The sequence below is a fragment of the Gobio gobio genome, assembly GCF_949357685.1.
Source record: "Gobio gobio genome assembly, chromosome: 13".
Classification (NCBI taxonomy): domain Eukaryota; kingdom Metazoa; phylum Chordata; class Actinopteri; order Cypriniformes; family Gobionidae; genus Gobio; species Gobio gobio.
Window position 1 is genome coordinate 2,277,273 of NC_137106.1, and position 19,637 is coordinate 2,296,909.

Consider the following 19,637-nt stretch of genomic DNA (forward strand, 5'->3'; position numbering starts at 1 on the left):
TAATGTGGAAATTCAGACAATTAATGAGTTGACATTTACATTATTATATGAAATCACCTACTACAGTCAGCCATTGAATACTATGGGACTATTTATTTATTTTTGTTATATAGATGTAATTTTTTCGTCATTATATTAATTTATTTTCATTTAACTTTTTGATACACAATGCCCTGTTGTTCCACCACTTTAAGACAAACGTATTTGTTGTTTGTTGTATTTATATATAGATTATGAGAAAGATGCAGCTTTTTTGAGTTTGCATTGAATGTTCTTCAACTTTTATACACAATACTTTTGTTTATGAATAAGATTGATCTGTTTAAAGCTGTTATTTTGAGTTAGATGCCAAATGGGGTATAAACAAAGATTAGCACGAGCCGTTCTTATGCGACGCTGATGATAAAATGTGCGTCCCATTTGAACTCTATTGAGAATGCAGTAAAACACTACAGAGAAAGTCCAACATGAGCTAAAACAGCCACTAAAATGACGGAAGAAGAGGGGAAGCCTCATCCTGCAAGCTCTTTAAACTCCTGATGGCCACATTTACTAGAGTTCATCACATTCTGTTGCATTTATTGTGGGACATTTTGACTACTTGTAGAATTTATAATAGATAATAATCAGTGAAAGGAATAGATTTTTCACTAGAGATGTATATCTGTGGCATGTTTTAGCTATAGTTTATAACTGTTTTGCTATTTGATTAGAAAAAAGAAAGAAAAGAAGTTCTCATTGGCCTGCATAGTAATGAGGAGCCGTCAGTGGTTGTGCTTTGTAAATAAACCCTTAATGTAACAAATGCTATAGTTGTATATCCTGGGACCCAGGAATAGACTTTTGTCCACTGTAGTGGACATTATATTTTAGTGAATTTCTCTGACATCATACATGTCACATGTCACATGTCTCAGTCTGGATGTCCTGTAAAGAGCACATTCAGGGCTTTGCAGAGATACCAAATGTTTGTAGGTTTCATCAGGACAACAACAAATTCTTGGTCTTTAGAAACGGCTGACATTAATGTTTAGCACTCATGGAAAATGATAATTTTTTTAATTATAATTTAAATCTGATTCATTTTCTAATTGTTTGTTATAAATCAACATCTCAGGAAAATGGGGTTTCTAATCAAAATATGACTTTCTGTTACAAAACGGAGCATTGATTTCATTAATGTCCACTGTAGAGACGCCAGGAGTTAAATCATGATTATCCGGAGACGCAAAACGTGAAAAGGGATCAATAATTCTATGAAATACTAGATATTATTATGAAAATGTTGCCAATTATTACACTTATGTTTTCATTACATGTTGCACCAAGAACACATTAATATGCAAATTAGATGCAGTATATTGAATGGGAAAATCCAAGTATGGCCATTTTACCAACATATTGCATAAAGTAAAATGGTATATCAATGCGTTCCGTTATATCTTTCATAACATAGTTCAGAATCATCTTTAAACAAAGTTTGTTTTAAAAAAATCCCGAAAATTTAAATTGATTGGTGAATTAAAAATAAATCCCATTGTTTTTGCCTATACATGCAATTTCATGTCATTTTATTTTTTAAACAATTCAGTCCTGGTGTCAACTACAGAGGACATATCATAACATATGAATAAAATAATAATTTTCAAAAAAGTATTTTCCCATTTGTTTCTTATGCTCTAAACAAATTACATGAAAAAAATATTTTTTTTTTCTGGGTCCCAGGAGGATATGTAGTTTTAAGGCTGAGTAAAAGTTAGAAAGAGCTTTAAAATACGGACCTTCTTGAATTATTGACTAAACAATCCCCCCTTAACCACGCCCCCAACAAAGCCCCGCCCCCTCTGGTGAGTACCGGCACTTTATTTTTCCACTTCAAGCCCTGAGTATATTCACATAGAGAACAGCTGATCTACACTGAAGGAATATTTCACCTTTTTTACAGTATTATTGATCAAATAAACTCATCCTTGGTGAGCAGAAGAGACTCTTTCAGAAACATTAAAACACTAATTATTCCAAACTTATGAGCATATGTAGATGAAGCATAATTTCCAGCTGTCAATCAGGGCCCTTTCACACCGACCTTGTTTGATCCGGATTTTCTGACTCTTCAGTTTGATCCGAATCAAAATGGCCGGTGTGAAACCTCCCCTGACCACGGTCCAGAACAAACAGACGACATTTGGTCAGATGAAAAGAGGCGATCTCGGTCCAGATCAAACTGAGCAAAGGTTCGGTTCGCTTCTAGTGTGAAAGCATTTTCTGTATGGTTCAGACTCTCAGAGCATTCACAGGAAGTTCCTCTTTATGTTTAAATATTATAATGTCATTTTTAAATTTCATCTCGGCTATATTGATTATGAAAAGGGCAAAGGTGCGCAATATGTCAGAAGACCATGGGCGTCGGAACCAGGACAAGACCCACCCACTTTTTACGATCAATGATATTGGACCCACTCACTTTTACCGTCTGTAATTCAGCACGTCTGTTTACATACCCCTAACCGATACACACTTATTATTAAACACATGTGAGAAGCTTTATTTCCACTTTTCTAATATTTTCTTCATTTTTATTGAAAATAAATGCCTTTCTGATCTGAAATGTGATGGGAAAAGGGAGTAGAGCGAGTTCAGCAAAAGGCGGATTCGAACCGTGGGTCGATTTGCGTCAAAACCGTCTAAACCTACACTATTGCCACTCTCAATGATAAGGTGATTTCCGAAATCTTGTCTTGTCAAACCAGATGTTTAGCAAACAAGGCGATATATTTGTACTTATATTGCCGTTGAATGCTTGAATCTGATTGGCTGATGATCGTTTTGAGGTGTGCAATTATTTTCTAGGAAACGCACAGCGAACGTAGTTCCAGGCAGCTCTTGACCACATTACAGTTCCATATCACTCCGCCAAATGATTTCAGTTATTTCACATGTCTTTACAGCCGACAACAGCAAATAACCAAAACCCACAACGACACTGACCAATCAAATACATATAGTAAACAATAAGATAAAAAGGACAAATTATTTCCACAAAATGACGTTTAATTATGTAAGAATCGCACAGAGGCTCAAGCCTCCACAACTAGCTTTAAAATGACGTTTCAGAACTAGCAAAAGAGCCATTGGATGAGACGCGGAAGAAATAGTCCTACTCACAATAACGATTTAAGTACAAAATATATAAATCCCTTTAAATATATCATCGGATCGATGTCTTGAGGTGTGGTAACCGTTGTATAAGCCGAATAATTCCATCCAATAACACCTTGGGTGTGCATTATTTTTCTAATAATTCAACAGCCCGTCGTCAATTATTCCTTACTTAATGTAAATAACATCTACTCCAGTCAAATCTTTCTGAGAGAGGACACACCCATATTTGTTTTGCTTCCGAACGCACATGCAGAAGACAGAAGACAGAAATGATTTTGACCACTTCATTAAGTTTTGTTTTGTAGAAAGCCTTTCTTTAAAGTCAATTTCGTTTTGTATAAATTGTATCTTAATTTTAATCAATGTTTCATCAGCCAATTGTCTGGATTTAATAAATAAGAAGCAAATCGGCTGTAGCAGACAATAATCGTGACATGGAGACGTGAACACGTCTCATAAATAAACCCAAACTCCGCCTCACACACATGAGAAATATGAGTAGAGAAAGCTTGAAATGCCCACTTTTAAACCAAACTATTCCAAATGAAAAGCAATGTGCACTGTTGACTAGTGACAGCGATATACGCCTGTTCATTAATTCTTGTCAAAAACGCAGACATCAGACGCACATCTGTTTACAAACCAATCAGTGTCCAGATGCCGCCCACATGATGATGACGACAGGACGCAAGTGTGTCAGTTCTTTAGTGCGCTCGCATGATGGCAATGCGAAACCAAACCAAAACTAACCCAATGTATCAAAACTAGGGCTGGGCAAATTAACGCGTTAACGCGGGCGATACATTTTTTCAGCTTAACGCATTAAAAAAATTTTACGCAAATAATGCAGCGTCCGTTTTTATATCCGTTTTAATTTAAAGAGTTGTGAGATAATGAGATGCGCGGGACAGCGTTTCAGATCCGCGTCATGTTCGTCAGCGGCCGTTCTTAAAGTGACAGAAACACTGATGATGATGTCATTAATGTTCATCACAGAACAACGGGAACAGAGGAAAATGTAGCTTTAATGATGATTAATCTATATTTCATTTATTATTTATGCAGTTAAGAAAGGTGTTTGATAACTATTACATTTCTGTATATGTCTAACAGGGAAGGCCACAGGTAAAAATAACATTTATTATAATGGGCTTATGTAAAGATTGTTTTAAGTTCACTTAAATTAAAAGTTGTTTTTTTAAGCCTAATAAATGTTGAAATTGGGAGCTTTCAGTTATACTGTAATGTAACGTCATTAATGTTTCATAGAGGCATCAGTGATACTGGCCTTCATTCATAAAAACATGACAATACAACACATTTAACATATTCTGTCTTTAAAATGTTTATACGTTAATTTGTAGAGTAACTGAAATTATTACAATATTAAAATATTAAAAACTTAAAATATTAAAAACTTGCGATTATAAGATTAATTAGTTCCTTTTTTAAAAGCTACACTGTGTGATATTTTCCCCCATCTAGTGGTGAAAATGTATATGACCATCAAGTGAATATTAGTTTCTGTTCCTCTCAATTCCGATTTCGTTTTAACTCCTACGGTGGCCGATTTAGTCCAAGATTAACATGGCTTCCAGCTTGACCTCGTCCACATTCGTCACGGTGCCATCGAGTGTTAAAACGCCAAAGGCAAAGCTTGAATTTACGGGTATGTCCCTCTTTGGCTAATGTACTTTCAAGATGGAGGGGCAACATGGCGACCCGCATTCGAACCCTCACCCGTATGAATTTACAATGCCATATTATAAACTTACGAGAATACTTTATTACTTGAAAGAAGTAAATATACATTAATGAGCACATATATTTTTGAAAGAACCAGAGCCGGCCCAAGGCATAAGCAAACTAAGCGACTGCTTAGGGCCCCCTTGGCCACCAGAGGGCCCCCAATAGCACAAGAAATTACTCTCCGGCAAAGTTATTTTATGATGATTGAAATCGTGAAATGGCCTTAAACAATTATTGCAATGAATTGCAAAAAGTTTTCTGATATATGCACGGATTGATTCTGACAGCGCTGCACGAGATCGCGGCGCCATCGGCTGAACACCATTCGCTTGTTGGGTTCAAAGTCCAAAGTGCGGAAAAAGTGGCGCTAAAACATACTCGTCAGTTGCCCGATAACCTTTTTATGAATGGATGGATTTGAGAATGGGATATATAGTTTAGTGCAAATATATAGTCTGACGCGCTGCATGTTTTGGACAGAGTAGACAGCATAGCTTCCAGTTTCTCCCTTGAAATTATAAGTTGTGTATCCTACATTTTGGAAGTTTTTATGTAGAAAATAAAAAGGTTCTTTCTACACAGTCGAATGGAATACAAAAAAAAAAATTATTTCCGCCAAAATAAAAGCTCTGTTTAATGTTTGAAAGAAATCAACATTTCTTGTTTTTAAAATAAGCCTCTTCTCGCCAAGGCTGCATTTATTTGATAAAAAATACAGTAAAAACAGAATTATTGTAAAATAATATTATAATGTAAAACAGCTGATTTCTATGTGAATATATAGTAAAGTGTAATTTATTCCTGGGATCAAAGCTGAATTTATCATCCTTACTCCAGTCTTCAGTGTCATGTGATCCTTCAGAAATCATTCTAATATGATGATTTGATGCTCAACAAACATTTATGATTATCAGTGTTGAACAATGTTTTTAGGATTTTTTTGAAAGCTTTCTATTTCACAGAGAAATGCTGCTCTTTTTAACCTTCTGTTCTATTCATCAAAGAATCCTGGGGAAAAGTGAGCATATTCAGCATAAGAGACTACTTAAAAAAAGTACATATCCCAGTGTGAACTGTAGTACTGTAAGACTTACTGTAAGACTTTGAATATTAATGCCTGATTACATTTACATTTACATTTATGCATTTGGCAGACGCTTTTATCCAAAGCGACTTACATTGCATTCAAGGTACACATTTTACATTTTGTCAATTCTTGATTACTTGATTACTCTTGTGGGTTTGCTACTGTTACAATTATAAACCGTATAAGGGTAAAAACATGACAGGCAGACATGATGTAAGCAACACAGCTACAACTAATAAAATTTATACTGGGTGTGCGAATGATCAAGAATTGACAATAGTCAATCGTATCGGTGGCACAGAGGGGCCCCCAAATACAATTCTGCTTAGGGCCCCATAAGGGCTTGGGCCGGCACTGGAAAGAACTAAGTGTTTTTAGCTAAGAATAAACTAAAAAAGTTACACAGTGTAGCTTTAATCGATTCCCAGCACTAATCAAAACATGAACTTCGGTGCGGACCTTCAAGTGTGAAAACGCTCTTAGCCTGAGTGATGGATATTTTCTGTTGAGAGCGGACACACTGGAGATAAAGCAGATGAAGTGTGTTAATGCCTCAGACGAACACTGCGCAGAGAGGAGCAGAGAAACCCTACTCCGGTCCAGACGCGAGACAGACGCTGTCCGTTTGATTAAGCCACTGGTGGGGCGTGTAATTTCCCTGGGAAGCGCGACCGCAATTCCCAAAACAAAACCCCACTAACCGCTCCATGCAGCGGGAATATCCAGGCAACTTTGGGCAAAATAATGGAAACACAAAAGAAACTTCAGAGGCGGAAAGCGCATCGGAGCACAGCTGTTTTTCTTACATTTTAATGACAGCAGACAAACATCACGGCATGAGTAATGGTTATCAAAGAATAACAGCTCCGGACTGGCCGTTATTGAGCGCTTCCAGATGAAGGCCCTCAGTTCTGTTGTTTTCCAGCACAAATATCCAAACACTCTCACATCAAGAGTGCATGCGTTTACTGGAGAAGCACAGATGACTGAAGACATTCAGATCGATCAAAATGAAGCTTGAAAAACAAGAACAAACATGTGACCTGAGTCAACAGCAGTCCTGCGTCTCACGGGTATATCTGTGCCCGTAGCCAACTATACATCATATGGCTCACAATTATACACTTTACTTTCATGCCGAAAATCATTAGGATATTAAGATGATGCTCCATGAAGAGATTTCTACCGTAAATATATCATAAATGTATTATTAGTAGGGATATGCATTGCTGAGGACTTCATCTGGACAACTTTAAAGGAGATTTTGCACCCTCAGATTCAAGATTTTCAAATATTGTCCGATCAATGGAAAGATTATTCAGCTTCAGATGATGTATAAATCTCAATAGGTTTTGTGGTCCAGGGTCACAAATCTCCCACTGGGGTCAGAAAACCACTCTTGTTTTTTGAATGAAGTTGCCCCACTGACATATTTTCACTTCGTTTTGATGATTTTTAGGGGCCGAGCACTGAAGGTGTGGAGGCTCCGTTTGAAACCGGTAGATTTCTTATTATTATTCCGCCATTGGAGTCTATGGCAGCCCATTGAACCGCGTCCGGGAAAGTTGTGAAATGTGGCACACAGATAGAGGAAAGTACCAATAGTAACCACACCAAATTTGGAGTTTCTAAAACAATCCCTCTAGCGCCACCACCTGTCCAAACTTTCACTCATGTTTATGCTAATAACTTTTGAACTGTAAGGGATAGAGACAAAATTAAGTTTCATTTGCACCCTATGACGTCATGAAAATTTTCCCGCCATTTTGAATTAACAGAAAAACCTATTTTTTCGAATTCCTCCTAGGCAACGTTACTCCGATTTTCACGAAAATTGAGCCAGATCATCATCAGACCATGTCGACAAAAAGTTCTGGAATTCAACCGTTCGCAAACAACGCGCAAACTAATTTTACGTAGTGGTTGCAAAAATACACTTAAGGCTATATCTCCACAACGCTTTATCGTATTCAAACCAAACTTGGTACATGTCATCACAAGCATGACCTGAGGCAACATGCAGCGTTTCAGCACAGCACCACCTACTGGTCCGTAGATATGGACATCATGCTGAGTCGTCTGATATCCAATTTTACCATATCGGACATTTTGAATTATGTGCTAAAATGCTGTATTTTATGAACACATGAACGGATTGTTATGAAACTCTGTATAGGTCATCAGCACAATGCCCTGAAGGAGCCTGAGAAGTTTAGAAACAGCGCCACCTAGTGGAGAATTTTGGTGGAGTTTTTTTTATCAAACGCTTATAACTTTGGGTGTGGTTGACTTATTTTCATGGGAGTAACTTTTTTTGTCTCCTGAATCCTTGCCGAGTCCAACGATACCAGACTCGCCAGGTTTCAGCATATGGTTTGTGCAGCGTTATAATTTAGCTCTTAAAAAACGTTAGCTGATATCTTCGAAACCGCTAGTTCGATCAAGACGAAACCAGCGTCAGAAGTTCAGAAACATAGGTCGATAGCTAAACGCTAATGCCCAAATTTCAAAATATTGATAGTAAGGGGGAGTGACATCCAATCAAAGTCAGGTGTCATATAAATATAACATAAATATAGACACACATAAATGTCTAACTCTAAAACGAAATGAGATATTGACACACACATGTATGGGCTCACTCCGAGGACACATACAAAAATGGTGTGATTGCCTCTTGGTGGCGCTATAATAGAACAAAACATGAAATTCCCATTGACTACAATGCCTAAAATCATTTTAAATGTGTTGATCTGACACTGTCCGCCATTTTGGCATGTCTCGTCTTCTTCTTTGCGCTTGGCCCCGATAATGTCAGCCGTTTAGCTCCTCAAGTATATGCATCTTAAATGACCAATGTTTAGATATTAAAACACTAAGCAGGTTTTGTGTTAGCGTGTCGTTCACTCAGCACATCAATCGAGCCCATATGCCACGAGACAATAGAGGCATTCCTCGGATGACGAAAGAGCGAATTAACCCAAACCATCTTCTACAGGCCGGCTCACAGGGCTTAAGACGTCATGTTTTGGAAAGTCTTTCAGGAGACGAGCCGTTTGTCTGGCGGGGCGGCCCGGAGTTATTTATATAGCATGCAGTGGATAATTTCCATCGGAGCAAAGCCGGAGAATTTCAGTAGATAATCCACAATTATATACAGCCTCAGAGCGCGGGATAAATCCCGGCTATTACCCGTGGGATGAGCCAAGGCCGGATAAATCTGCTCTGGTCCCTGCGGTCACGGGTTAATGGCGGTTTACAGCATTTGCTACCTGAGGTTAGCCGTGTTTACTGTGAGGAGACTGTTTGAACATCTTCAGTCTGTTAGCATTTATGGACGATTTGTACTGCATAAATTACACACACACACACTGAAGACGCCCGTTTGGAAGCAGTTTGTTTGAAAATACATGTTTCTAGACAGTTTTGGGTGTGTGTAGAACAAAGTATCGTCAGGGTGTGTTTACCACACCGCTCTATTGAAGAAGAACCGCTGGAGGGCGGGGCCGATTGGATGGAGGCGGAGCTGAATGTGAGCCAGTGCCCGGTTGCATAAAGCATCTTAAGTGTAATCTTCCCTTAAGTTCGCCCTTATGTTTCCCTTAAACCTAAAGGTGTTGCAGAAAAAAACTCTTAAGTGTTACTTAAAGGGTTAGTTCACCCAAAAATGTAAATGGTGTCATTAATGACTGAGCCTCATGTGGTTGGACACCCGTCAGACCTCCGTTCATCTTCAGACACAAATGAAGATATTTTAGTGTAAATCTGATGCTCTGAAAGGCCTCCATTGGCTCAACTTTACACTCTCAAGACCCTTAAAAGACACTAAAGACTAAAGTTACAAAGTCCATCTCACTACAGCGGCTCTACAATAACTTTATGAATCGGCGACAATAGTTTTTGTGCGCAAAAAAGCCCTAAATAACGACTTATATAGTGATGACGATTTCAAAACACGGCCTCATGAAGCTTCGAAGCGTTATGAATCAGTGAGTCGATTCAGCAGTTTGAAGCGTTATGAATCAGTGAGTCGATTCAGCAGTTTGAAGCATTATGAATCATTGAGTCGATTCAGCAGTTTGAAGCGTTATGAATCAGTGAGTCGATTCAGCAGTTTGAAGCGTTATGAATCAGTGAGTCGATTCAGCAGTTTGAAGCGTTATGAATCAGTGAGTCGATTCAGCAGTTTGAAGCATTATGAATCAGTGAGTCGATTCAGCAGTTTGACGGTTTGACACGCAATCCGAATCATGATTCGGCTCACTGATTCATAACGCTTCGAAGCTGAAGATGAACGGAGGTCTGACGGGTGTCCAACCACATGAGGGTCAGTCATTAATGACACAATTTACATTTTTGGGTGAACTAACCCTTTAATGGTTTCTTTAAGTGAAACGTCATAAACACTTTATGTGGCGTTCACGCCGGACGCGATTCCCGCGGATAATTTGTGCTTATCGCACGAAGGTGGACGCTTGAACATTTTGAGTTTACTCGCGCGGATCGCGTGTGACATTCACTGCACAACAGACGTGATTCTCCTCATGGGCGGAGCTTCTGCCAGCGGCTCGTCTCGTTGAGAAATGGCTGACATGGGCTGTGTTTACGTCTTTTTTTTGTTCAAATCTACTGTTAATGTGTGACAAAACGTAGTTTTAAGACTTTTTCAGTCGATAATGTAGTTGTTTAAAGCTCAAATGTGTGGTTTATTTATATAAAGAGTGCCTCTCTGAACATGTGATGTGGTGTTTTGGGAGTTGTGAGCTCCAGTGGATCAGCGGCGCTCATTAACCCGGTGAGATCAGCCTTTCCTCAGCCAGTTCTTCTGCCGCTGGCTCTGATGTCTCTGTGGCGGCTCCAGCTATAATTCGTCTTGTAACGGCCGATCTTTGCTCTCATGAATCTATAATTTGTTCCCTGGCAAATCGTTTAGGCTGAGGGCAAAGAAAAGTTTCATTACTTTATATTTTTAGGCTATAACTGTACGTTGTTATTGTAAGTTCACGTTGTAAGTTCAGATTTTTCAACTTGAGCGATTCGCGCAATTCGCGTGAATCGCTCGTTCAAAACGCTCAATTCGCGTCCTTCGCGCCGCCTCATTCGTGTGAATCGCGCCGCAGAATGCCATTTCGCGTCTCTGCATTGACTTAACATGTAAATCACTCGCGCGAATCGCGTCCGGTGTGAACGCACCATTAGAATTCCCCTTAAATGCTGTTTTTTTACTTAAGTAATCCCTTAAAAAGCGTTAAGTGTTGCATAAACCCCTTAACGCTCATTTCCCCAAGTATAACTCAAGGTTTGGAAATCGTAACCTTAAGAGTAACGCGGACAAGAATAAGACGACATGGCTGAATTTATGAACCAGCTGAAGATCATTATGTGCCAATAAGAATCTTTAGGGATAGGGAGAACCCTTTGGACCATCTTAGCGATGCAAGAATACACCGATTTGACCATCACACATCGCAACCATTGACACTGAATACTTGCAGTCATGCGAACATTTCTCAATGAGATGAAGAAAAACTCACAAAATTAAAGAAGTCGTTTGACGTTATAACAAGTCATTAATGTCTTTTAACTTATATGTTTCATATAATAGAACCGAAGCTATAGATTGTGAATTTAAACATTTCTAGTTTACCAGCGGCAGAAGTCAGGAGGACTAGCCGAGGTGAGGCTGTTCCAGGCGGATCTCACAACATCTTTAAATAGGCGCGATCTTTATAAATAAACCACAGATCTGAGCTTTAAACTACTACATTCTCCACTGAACAACTCTTAAAACTACATTTCGTGACACAATAACAGTAGTATTTTTCGTGGCCGCACACAACCACTATGAAAAGGGCAAAAGGGCGCGCGTCAATTTCTCTTCAAGCGCTTTGCTTTATACGCGTCCATCTCGCTTTAGACGCGCAAATGCATTCAAAGTTCAAGAGTCAAACTAGACGTGAATTTGCCGCTCTATTCACGTTTGGTGTGATTAGTGTCAGTGTTTGCGTAGCTATGGCAACAAGACTTTTATAGCTTGAATCCAGGATCGCTGTCGTGAAACACTTCAATGTTTCCCTAAGAGAAGCGTTTAAGAGATTATACGCAACACCCTTCAGTTATTCTCTTAGGTAAGAGGAAATCGCCCCTTAAGTTCATACTTGAGGAAAAACTGAAGCTGCTTTATGCAACCGGGCACTGATTGTGAGAAAGGGGCGGGGTTTCAACGCACTAAACGATTGGAGAATCCTGCGTGCTGACGTTTGATTGGAGGATCCAGTTATGACAGTTTGATTAAACATTACGAGTTCTTTTTTAAATTAAGCGTATTATTATTGTTGACTTAAACTAAAAGCAAACATTTTTGTTACGTGAAAAATAAACGCTAACTGATATACATTTATAATATCAGTAACATTTGTCATTTAGTTTACCTTGAAGCACGAAAATAACTCAAACTAAATAAACTACAATTAATAAAAACAAATTAAAAACAGAAACTAATAAAACACGAGTTACTAAAACTGAAATAAAATTAAAGTGAAAAATTTGAATCAAGAATATTAACAAAAATCTATTCCTCCATCCATTCATCCCTCCATCCATACATCCCTCCATCTCCCTCTATCCCTCCATTCATCCATCCCTCCATCTCCCTCTATCCCTCCATTCATCCATCCCTCCATCTCCCTCTATCCCTCCATTCATCCATACTTCCATCTCCCTCTATCCCTCCATTCATCCATCCCTCCATCCCTCCATCTCCCTCTATCCCTCCATTCATCCATACTTCCATCTCCCTCTATCCCTCCATTCATCCATCCCTCCATCCCTCCATCTCCCTCTATCCCTCCATTCATCCATCCCTCCATCTCCCTCTATCCCTCCATTCATCCATCCCTCCATCTCCCTCTATCCCTCCATTCATCCATCCCTCCATCTCCCTCTATCCCTCCATTCATCCATACCTCCATCCATACCTAATTCATCCATACCTAATTCATCCATACCTCCCTCTATCCCTCCATTCATCCATACCTCCCTCTATCCCTCCATTCATCCATACCTCCATCCATACCTCATTCATCCATACCTCCCTCTATCCCTCCATTCATCCATACCTCATTCATCCATACCTCCCTCTATCCCTCCATTCATCCATACCTCATTCATCCATACCTCCCTCTATCCCTCCATTCATCCATACCTCCATCCATACCTCATTCATCCATACCTCCCTCTATCCCTCCATTCATCCATACCTCCATCCATACCTAATTCATCCATACCTAATTCATCCATACCTCCCTCTATCCCTCCATTCATCCATACCTCCCTCTATCCCTCCATTCATCCATACCTCCATCCATACCTCATTCATCCATACCTCCCTCTATCCCTCCATTCATCCATACCTCATTCATCCATACCTCCCTCTATCCCTCCATTCATCCATACCTCATTCATCCATACCTCCCTCTATCCCTCCATTCATCCATACCTCCATCCATACCTCATTCATCCATACCTCCCTCTATCCCTCCATTCATCCATACCTCCATCCATACCTAATTCATCCATACCTCATTCATCCATACCTCCCTCTATCCCTCCATTCATCCATACCTCCATCCATACCTAATTCATCCATACCTAATTCATCCATACCTCCCTCTATCCCTCCATTCATCCATACCTCCCTCTATCCCTCCATTCATCCATACCTCATTCATCCATACCTCCCTCTATCGATCCATTCATCCATACCTCCATCCATACCTCATTCATCCATACCTCCCTCTATCCCTCCATTCATCCATACCTCCATCCATACCTCATTCATCCATACCTCCCTCTATCCCTCCATTCATCCATACCTCCATCCATACCTCATTCATCCATACCTCCCTCTATCCCTCCATTCATCCATACCTCATTCATCCATACCTCCCTCTATCCCTCCATTCATCCATACCTCCATCCATACCTCATTCATCCATACCTCCCTCTATCCCTCCATTCATCCATACCTCATTCATCCATACCTCCCTCTATCCCTCCATTCATCCATACCTCCATCCATACCTCATTCATCCATACCTCCCTCTATCCCTCCATTCATCCATACCTCATTCATCCATACCTCCCTCTATCCCTCCATTCATCCATACCTCCATCCATACCTCATTCATCCATACCTCCCTCTATCCCTCCATTCATCCATACCTCCATCCATACCTTATTCATCCATACCTCCCTCTATCCCTCCATTCATCCATACCTCCATCCATACCTCATTCATCCATACCTCCCTCTATCCCTCCATTCATCCATACCTCCATCCATACCTTATTCATCCATACCTCCCTCTATCCCTCCATTCATCCATACCTCCATCCATACCTCATTCATCCATACCTCCCTCTATCTATCCCTCCATTCATCCATACCTCCATCCATACCTCATTCATCCATACCTCCATCTATACCTCATTCATCCATACCTCCATCTATTCCTCCTTTCATCCATACCTCCCTCTATCCCTCCATTCATCCATACTTCCATCTATCCCTACATTCATCCATACCTCCATCCATCACTCCATCTCTCCATCCACACCTCTATCCCACCATTCATCCATCCCTCCATCTCCCTCTATCCCTCCATTCATCCATCCCTCCATCTCCCTCTATCCCTCCATTCATCCATACTTCCATCTATCCCTACATTCATCCATACCTCCATCCATCACTCCATCTCTCCATCCACACCTCTATCCCACCATTCATTCATACCTCCATCCATCACTCCATCTCTCCATCCACACCTCTATCCCTCCATTCATCCATACCTCCATCTCTCTGTCCCTCTGTCCCCCCATTCATTCATACCTCCATCCATCACTCCATCTCTCCATCCACACCTCTATCCCACCATTCATTCATACCTCCATCCATCCCTCCATTCATCCATACCGCCATCCATAACTCCATCTCTCCATCCACACCTCTATCCCTCCATTCATCCATACCTCCATCCCTCTATCCCGCCATTCATCCATACCTCCCTCCATCTCTCCATCCACACCTCTATCCCTCCATTCATCCACACCTCCATCCATCTCTCTATCACTCTATCCCACCATTCATCCATACCTCCATCCATCCCTCTATCCCTCCATTCATCCATACTACCATCTATCCCTCCATTCATCCATACCTCCATCCATCCCTCTATCCCTCCATTCATCCATACCTCCCTCTATCCCTCCATTCATCCATACCTCCATCCATCTCTCCATCCACACCTCTATCCCACCATTCATTCATACCTCCATCCATCTCTCCATTCATCCCTTCATCTCTCCAACCACACCTCTATCCCTCGATTCATCCATACCTCTATCCATCCCTCCATCTCTCCCTCCGTACCTCCATCTCTCCATCTTCCAGGGAACAAAGGGCCAGGATTGCTGTGATTATATAACTCATATCTTTATGGAAATGCATATTTCAGCCGTGATCAGTGATAAACACATGCAGGTCTTTATAGATTCATTAATGATAAACATATCCATACATCCGCACTCATGTCTGAGTCCAGTTCCGGCTCTCTGAGTGTGTGTGTGAACGCAGTTGTTTGGCAGCACAACAAAGACTCTGCGGAGCACAAACAACACACACTCCAGCATCTGCTCCTGCTTCAGCGTGTGTGTGACGGTCTGAGGACGCACACGCGTGTGTGTGACGTCATGAGGTATCACACTCAGTCCTGCTGAACACACACACTGTAACACACACAACCTGTAATCAAAAGCATTCTTCCCTCGGCCGCTTGACTGCGCTCCAAACACACTCGGCGTGGCTCTTTGATAGTCATCTGTTTGAGATGAGACTCACACACACACTCACACACACTCACACACACTCACACACACCTCGCGCTCGTGTTTCTCGTTTAACTCGTTTATGGATGTGCTGGTAATCCGATCCGCAGAACTCACCTGTGCTTCATTAATGCCCAGCCCATTACTTCATATCCCGTCTCATCTCACACTCCTGCCTCTCTGCTGTGTGGAGTGTGTGTATCCATCCCTCTATCCCTCCATTCATCTATCCCTCCATCATCCATACCTCTATCCCTCCATTCATCTATCCCTCCATCATCCATACCTCCATCATCCATACCTCTATCCATCTCTCCTCCCATCCATTCATTCATCCATACCTCTATCCATCTCTCCATCCCTCTTCCCATCCATTCATCCATACCTCTATCCATCTCTCCATCCCTCTTCCCATCCATTCATCCATACCTCTATCCATCCCTCTTCCCATCATTCATCCATCCATTCATCCATCCCCCATCTCTCCATCCTTCCATCCATCCCTCTTCCCATCATTCATCCATCCATTCATCCATCCCCCATCTCTCCATCCTTCCATCCATCCCTCTATCCCTCCATTCATCCATCCATTTCTCCATCCCTCTAGCCCTCCAGCCATCAATCCCTCCATTCATCCATCAATCCCTCCATTCATCCATGTCTCCATCTATCCATCCCTTCATCCATCATCCATCCATCTCTATCCCTTCATCCATCAATCCATCCATCTCGCCATCCATCCCTCTATCCCTTCATCATCCATCCTTCCATCCATCTCTTTATCTCTCCATCCATCTCTATCCCTCTATTCATCCCTCCATTCATCCATACCTCCATCCATCTCTCAATCCATCCATCCATCCATCCCTCCATTTATCCATCCATTCATCCACCCATATATCCATCCATCTCCGCATCTATCCATCCATCTCTCATCCCTCTATCCATTCATCCATCCATCTCTCCATCTATCCTTCATCCATCCATCTCTCTATCCCTCCATCCATCTTTTCATCCATCCCTCCATTCATCCATCATCCCTCCATCTCTATCATCCCTCCATCTCTTCATCCATCCCTCTATCCATCCTTCCTTCCCACCATCTCTTCATCCATCCCTCTATCCCTCCATTCATCCATCATCCACCCATCTCTCTATCCATCTCTCCATCCCTCTATCCCTCCATCTCTGCATCCATCATCCATCCATCCATATCTCTATCCCTCCACCCATCCATCCCTCCCTCCATCTCTGCATCCATCATCCATCCATCCATCTCTCTATCCCTCCATCCATCCCTCCCTCCATCTCTGCATCCATCCATCTCTCTATCCCTCCATCCGTCCATCATTCCCTCCATCTCTGCATCCCTCCCTCCATCCACCCATCTATCTCTCTATCCCTCCATCCATCCATCCATCCCTCCCTCCATCTCTGCATCCATCCCTCCCTCCATCTCTCCATCCACTCATCCCTCGTGGTTGTCATCATCTTTATTAGGTGTGTGTGGAGTTTTCTGGAGATGTCACCACAGACACTGACAGATCAAGTGCAATCAAACACATGTTGAGACTGGATGACACTCATATCTCATGTGTGTGTGTGTGTGTGTGTGTGTGTGTGTGTGTGTGTGTGTGTGTGTGTGTGTGCTCAGTGTTTCTGACTCTGATGTGTTTGTCCTGCAGCGTGTGTGAAGGAGGTTCAGCAGGTGTGTGAGAACTCGTCTGAGGAACATCTGCAGCCCTTCAAGGATAAGATGGAGAACTTCATCAGCATCGGTGAGTCCCAGAATCCTCTTCACTTCTATCCTTCTTCACCTTCTATCCATCCCTCTATCTCTCATCCATCTCTCTATCTCTCCATCCATCTCTCTATCCATCCCTCTATCTCTCCATCCATCTCTCTATCCATCAATCCATCCATCCTTCTATCCATCCCTCTATCTCTCATCCATCTCTCTATCTCTCCATCCATCCTTCTATCCATCCCTCTATCTCTCCATCCATCTCTCTATCCATCAATCCATCCATCCTTCTATCCATCCCTCTATCTCTCATCCATCTCTCTATCCCTCCATCCTTCCCTCGATCTATCCCTCTATCTCTCCATCCATCTCTCTATCCATCAATCCATCCATCCTTCTATCCATCCCTCTATCTCTCCATCCATCTCTCTATCCCTCCATCCTTCCCTCGATCCATCCATCCCTCTATCCTTCCCTCTATCCATCTCTCATCCATCAATCCATCAATCCAGCCATCCCTTGATCCCTCCATCCTTCTATCCATCCCTCTATCTCTCCATCCATCTCTCTATCCATCAATCCATCCATCCTTCTATCCATCCCTCTATCTCTCCATCCATCTCTCTATCCCTCCATCCTTCCCTCGATCCATCTATCCCTCTATCCTTCCCTCTATCCATCTCTCATCCATCAATCCATCAATCCAGCCATCCCTTGATCCCTCCATCTTTCTATCCATCCCTCTATCTCTCATCCATCTCTCTATCTCTCCATCCATCTCTCTATCCCTCCATCCTTCCCTCGATCCATCCATCCCTCTATCCTTCCCTCTATCCATCTCTCCATCCATCAATCCAGCCATCCCTTGATCCCTACATCCTTCTATCCATCCCTCTATCTCCATCCATCCCTCTATCCTTCCCTCTATCCATCTCTCCATCCATCAATCCAGCCATCCCTTGATCCCTCCATCCTTCTATCCATCCCTGTATCTCTCCATCCATCCCTCTATCCTTCCCTCTATCCATCTCTCCATCCATCAATCCAGCCATCCCTTGATCCCTCCATCCTTCTATCCATCCCTCTATCTCTCCATCCATCCCTCTATCCTTCCCTCTATCCATCTCTCCATCCATCCCTTGATCCCTCCATCCCTCCATCCTTCTATCCATCCCTCTATCTCTACATCCATCCCTCTATCTCTCCATCCATCTCTCTATCCATCAATCCATCCATCCCTCCATCCTTCTATCCATCCCTCTATCTCTCATCCATCTCTCTATCTCTCCATCCATCTCTCTATCCCTCCATCCTTCCCTCTATCCATATCTCCATCCATCCCCCTCTCTCTCCATACATCTCTCTATCCTCCATCCTTTCCTCTACCCATCTGTCCATCCATCATACATGACTCATCATTCATCACTCTATCCATCCTTAGCTCTATCCCTCCATCCCTCTATTAATATTTCCATCCATCCTTCCCTCTATCTATCCATCAATCCATCCCTCCATCCTTCCCTCTATCCATCTCTCCATCATCCATCCCTCTATTAATATTTCCATCCATCCCTCTATCTCACTATCCATGCCTCCATCTGTCCATCCATCCCTCCATCCTTCCAGCCATCCATCCCTCTATCCCTCCATCTATTTATTGCTCCATTCATCCATCCCTCCATCTCTCCACCCATCCTTCCATCCATCCCTCTATCTCACTATCCATGCCTCCATCTTTCCATCCCTCCACCCCTCCATCCATCCCTCTATCTCACTATCCATGCCTCCATCCATTCATCCATCCCTCCATCCTTTCAGCCATCCATCCCTCTATCTCTCCATCTATTTATTGCTCCATTCATCTATCCCTCCATCTCTCCACCCATCCTTCCATCCATCCCTCCATCTCTCCACCCATCCTTCCATCCATCCCTCTATCTCACTATCCATGCCTCCCTCCATTCATTCATCCCTCCATCTATTTATCCCTCCATTCATCCATCCCTCCATC

General features: G+C 41.9%; 1 protein-coding gene across 2 annotated transcripts in view; it reads left to right on the top strand.

Annotated features, from left to right (window-relative positions):
• LOC307136191 (formin) overlaps positions 1 to 19,637 on the top strand; it is a 178,715-nt gene that overhangs the window by 126,138 nt on the left and 32,940 nt on the right. For both annotated transcript variants that reach the window (XM_079832981.1, XM_079832980.1), the window contains one exon: positions 17,568 to 17,660. In XM_079832981.1, coding sequence (XP_079689107.1) covers positions 17,568 to 17,660 — 93 coding nt within the window. The remainder of the gene's footprint in view (positions 1 to 17,567; positions 17,661 to 19,637) is intronic.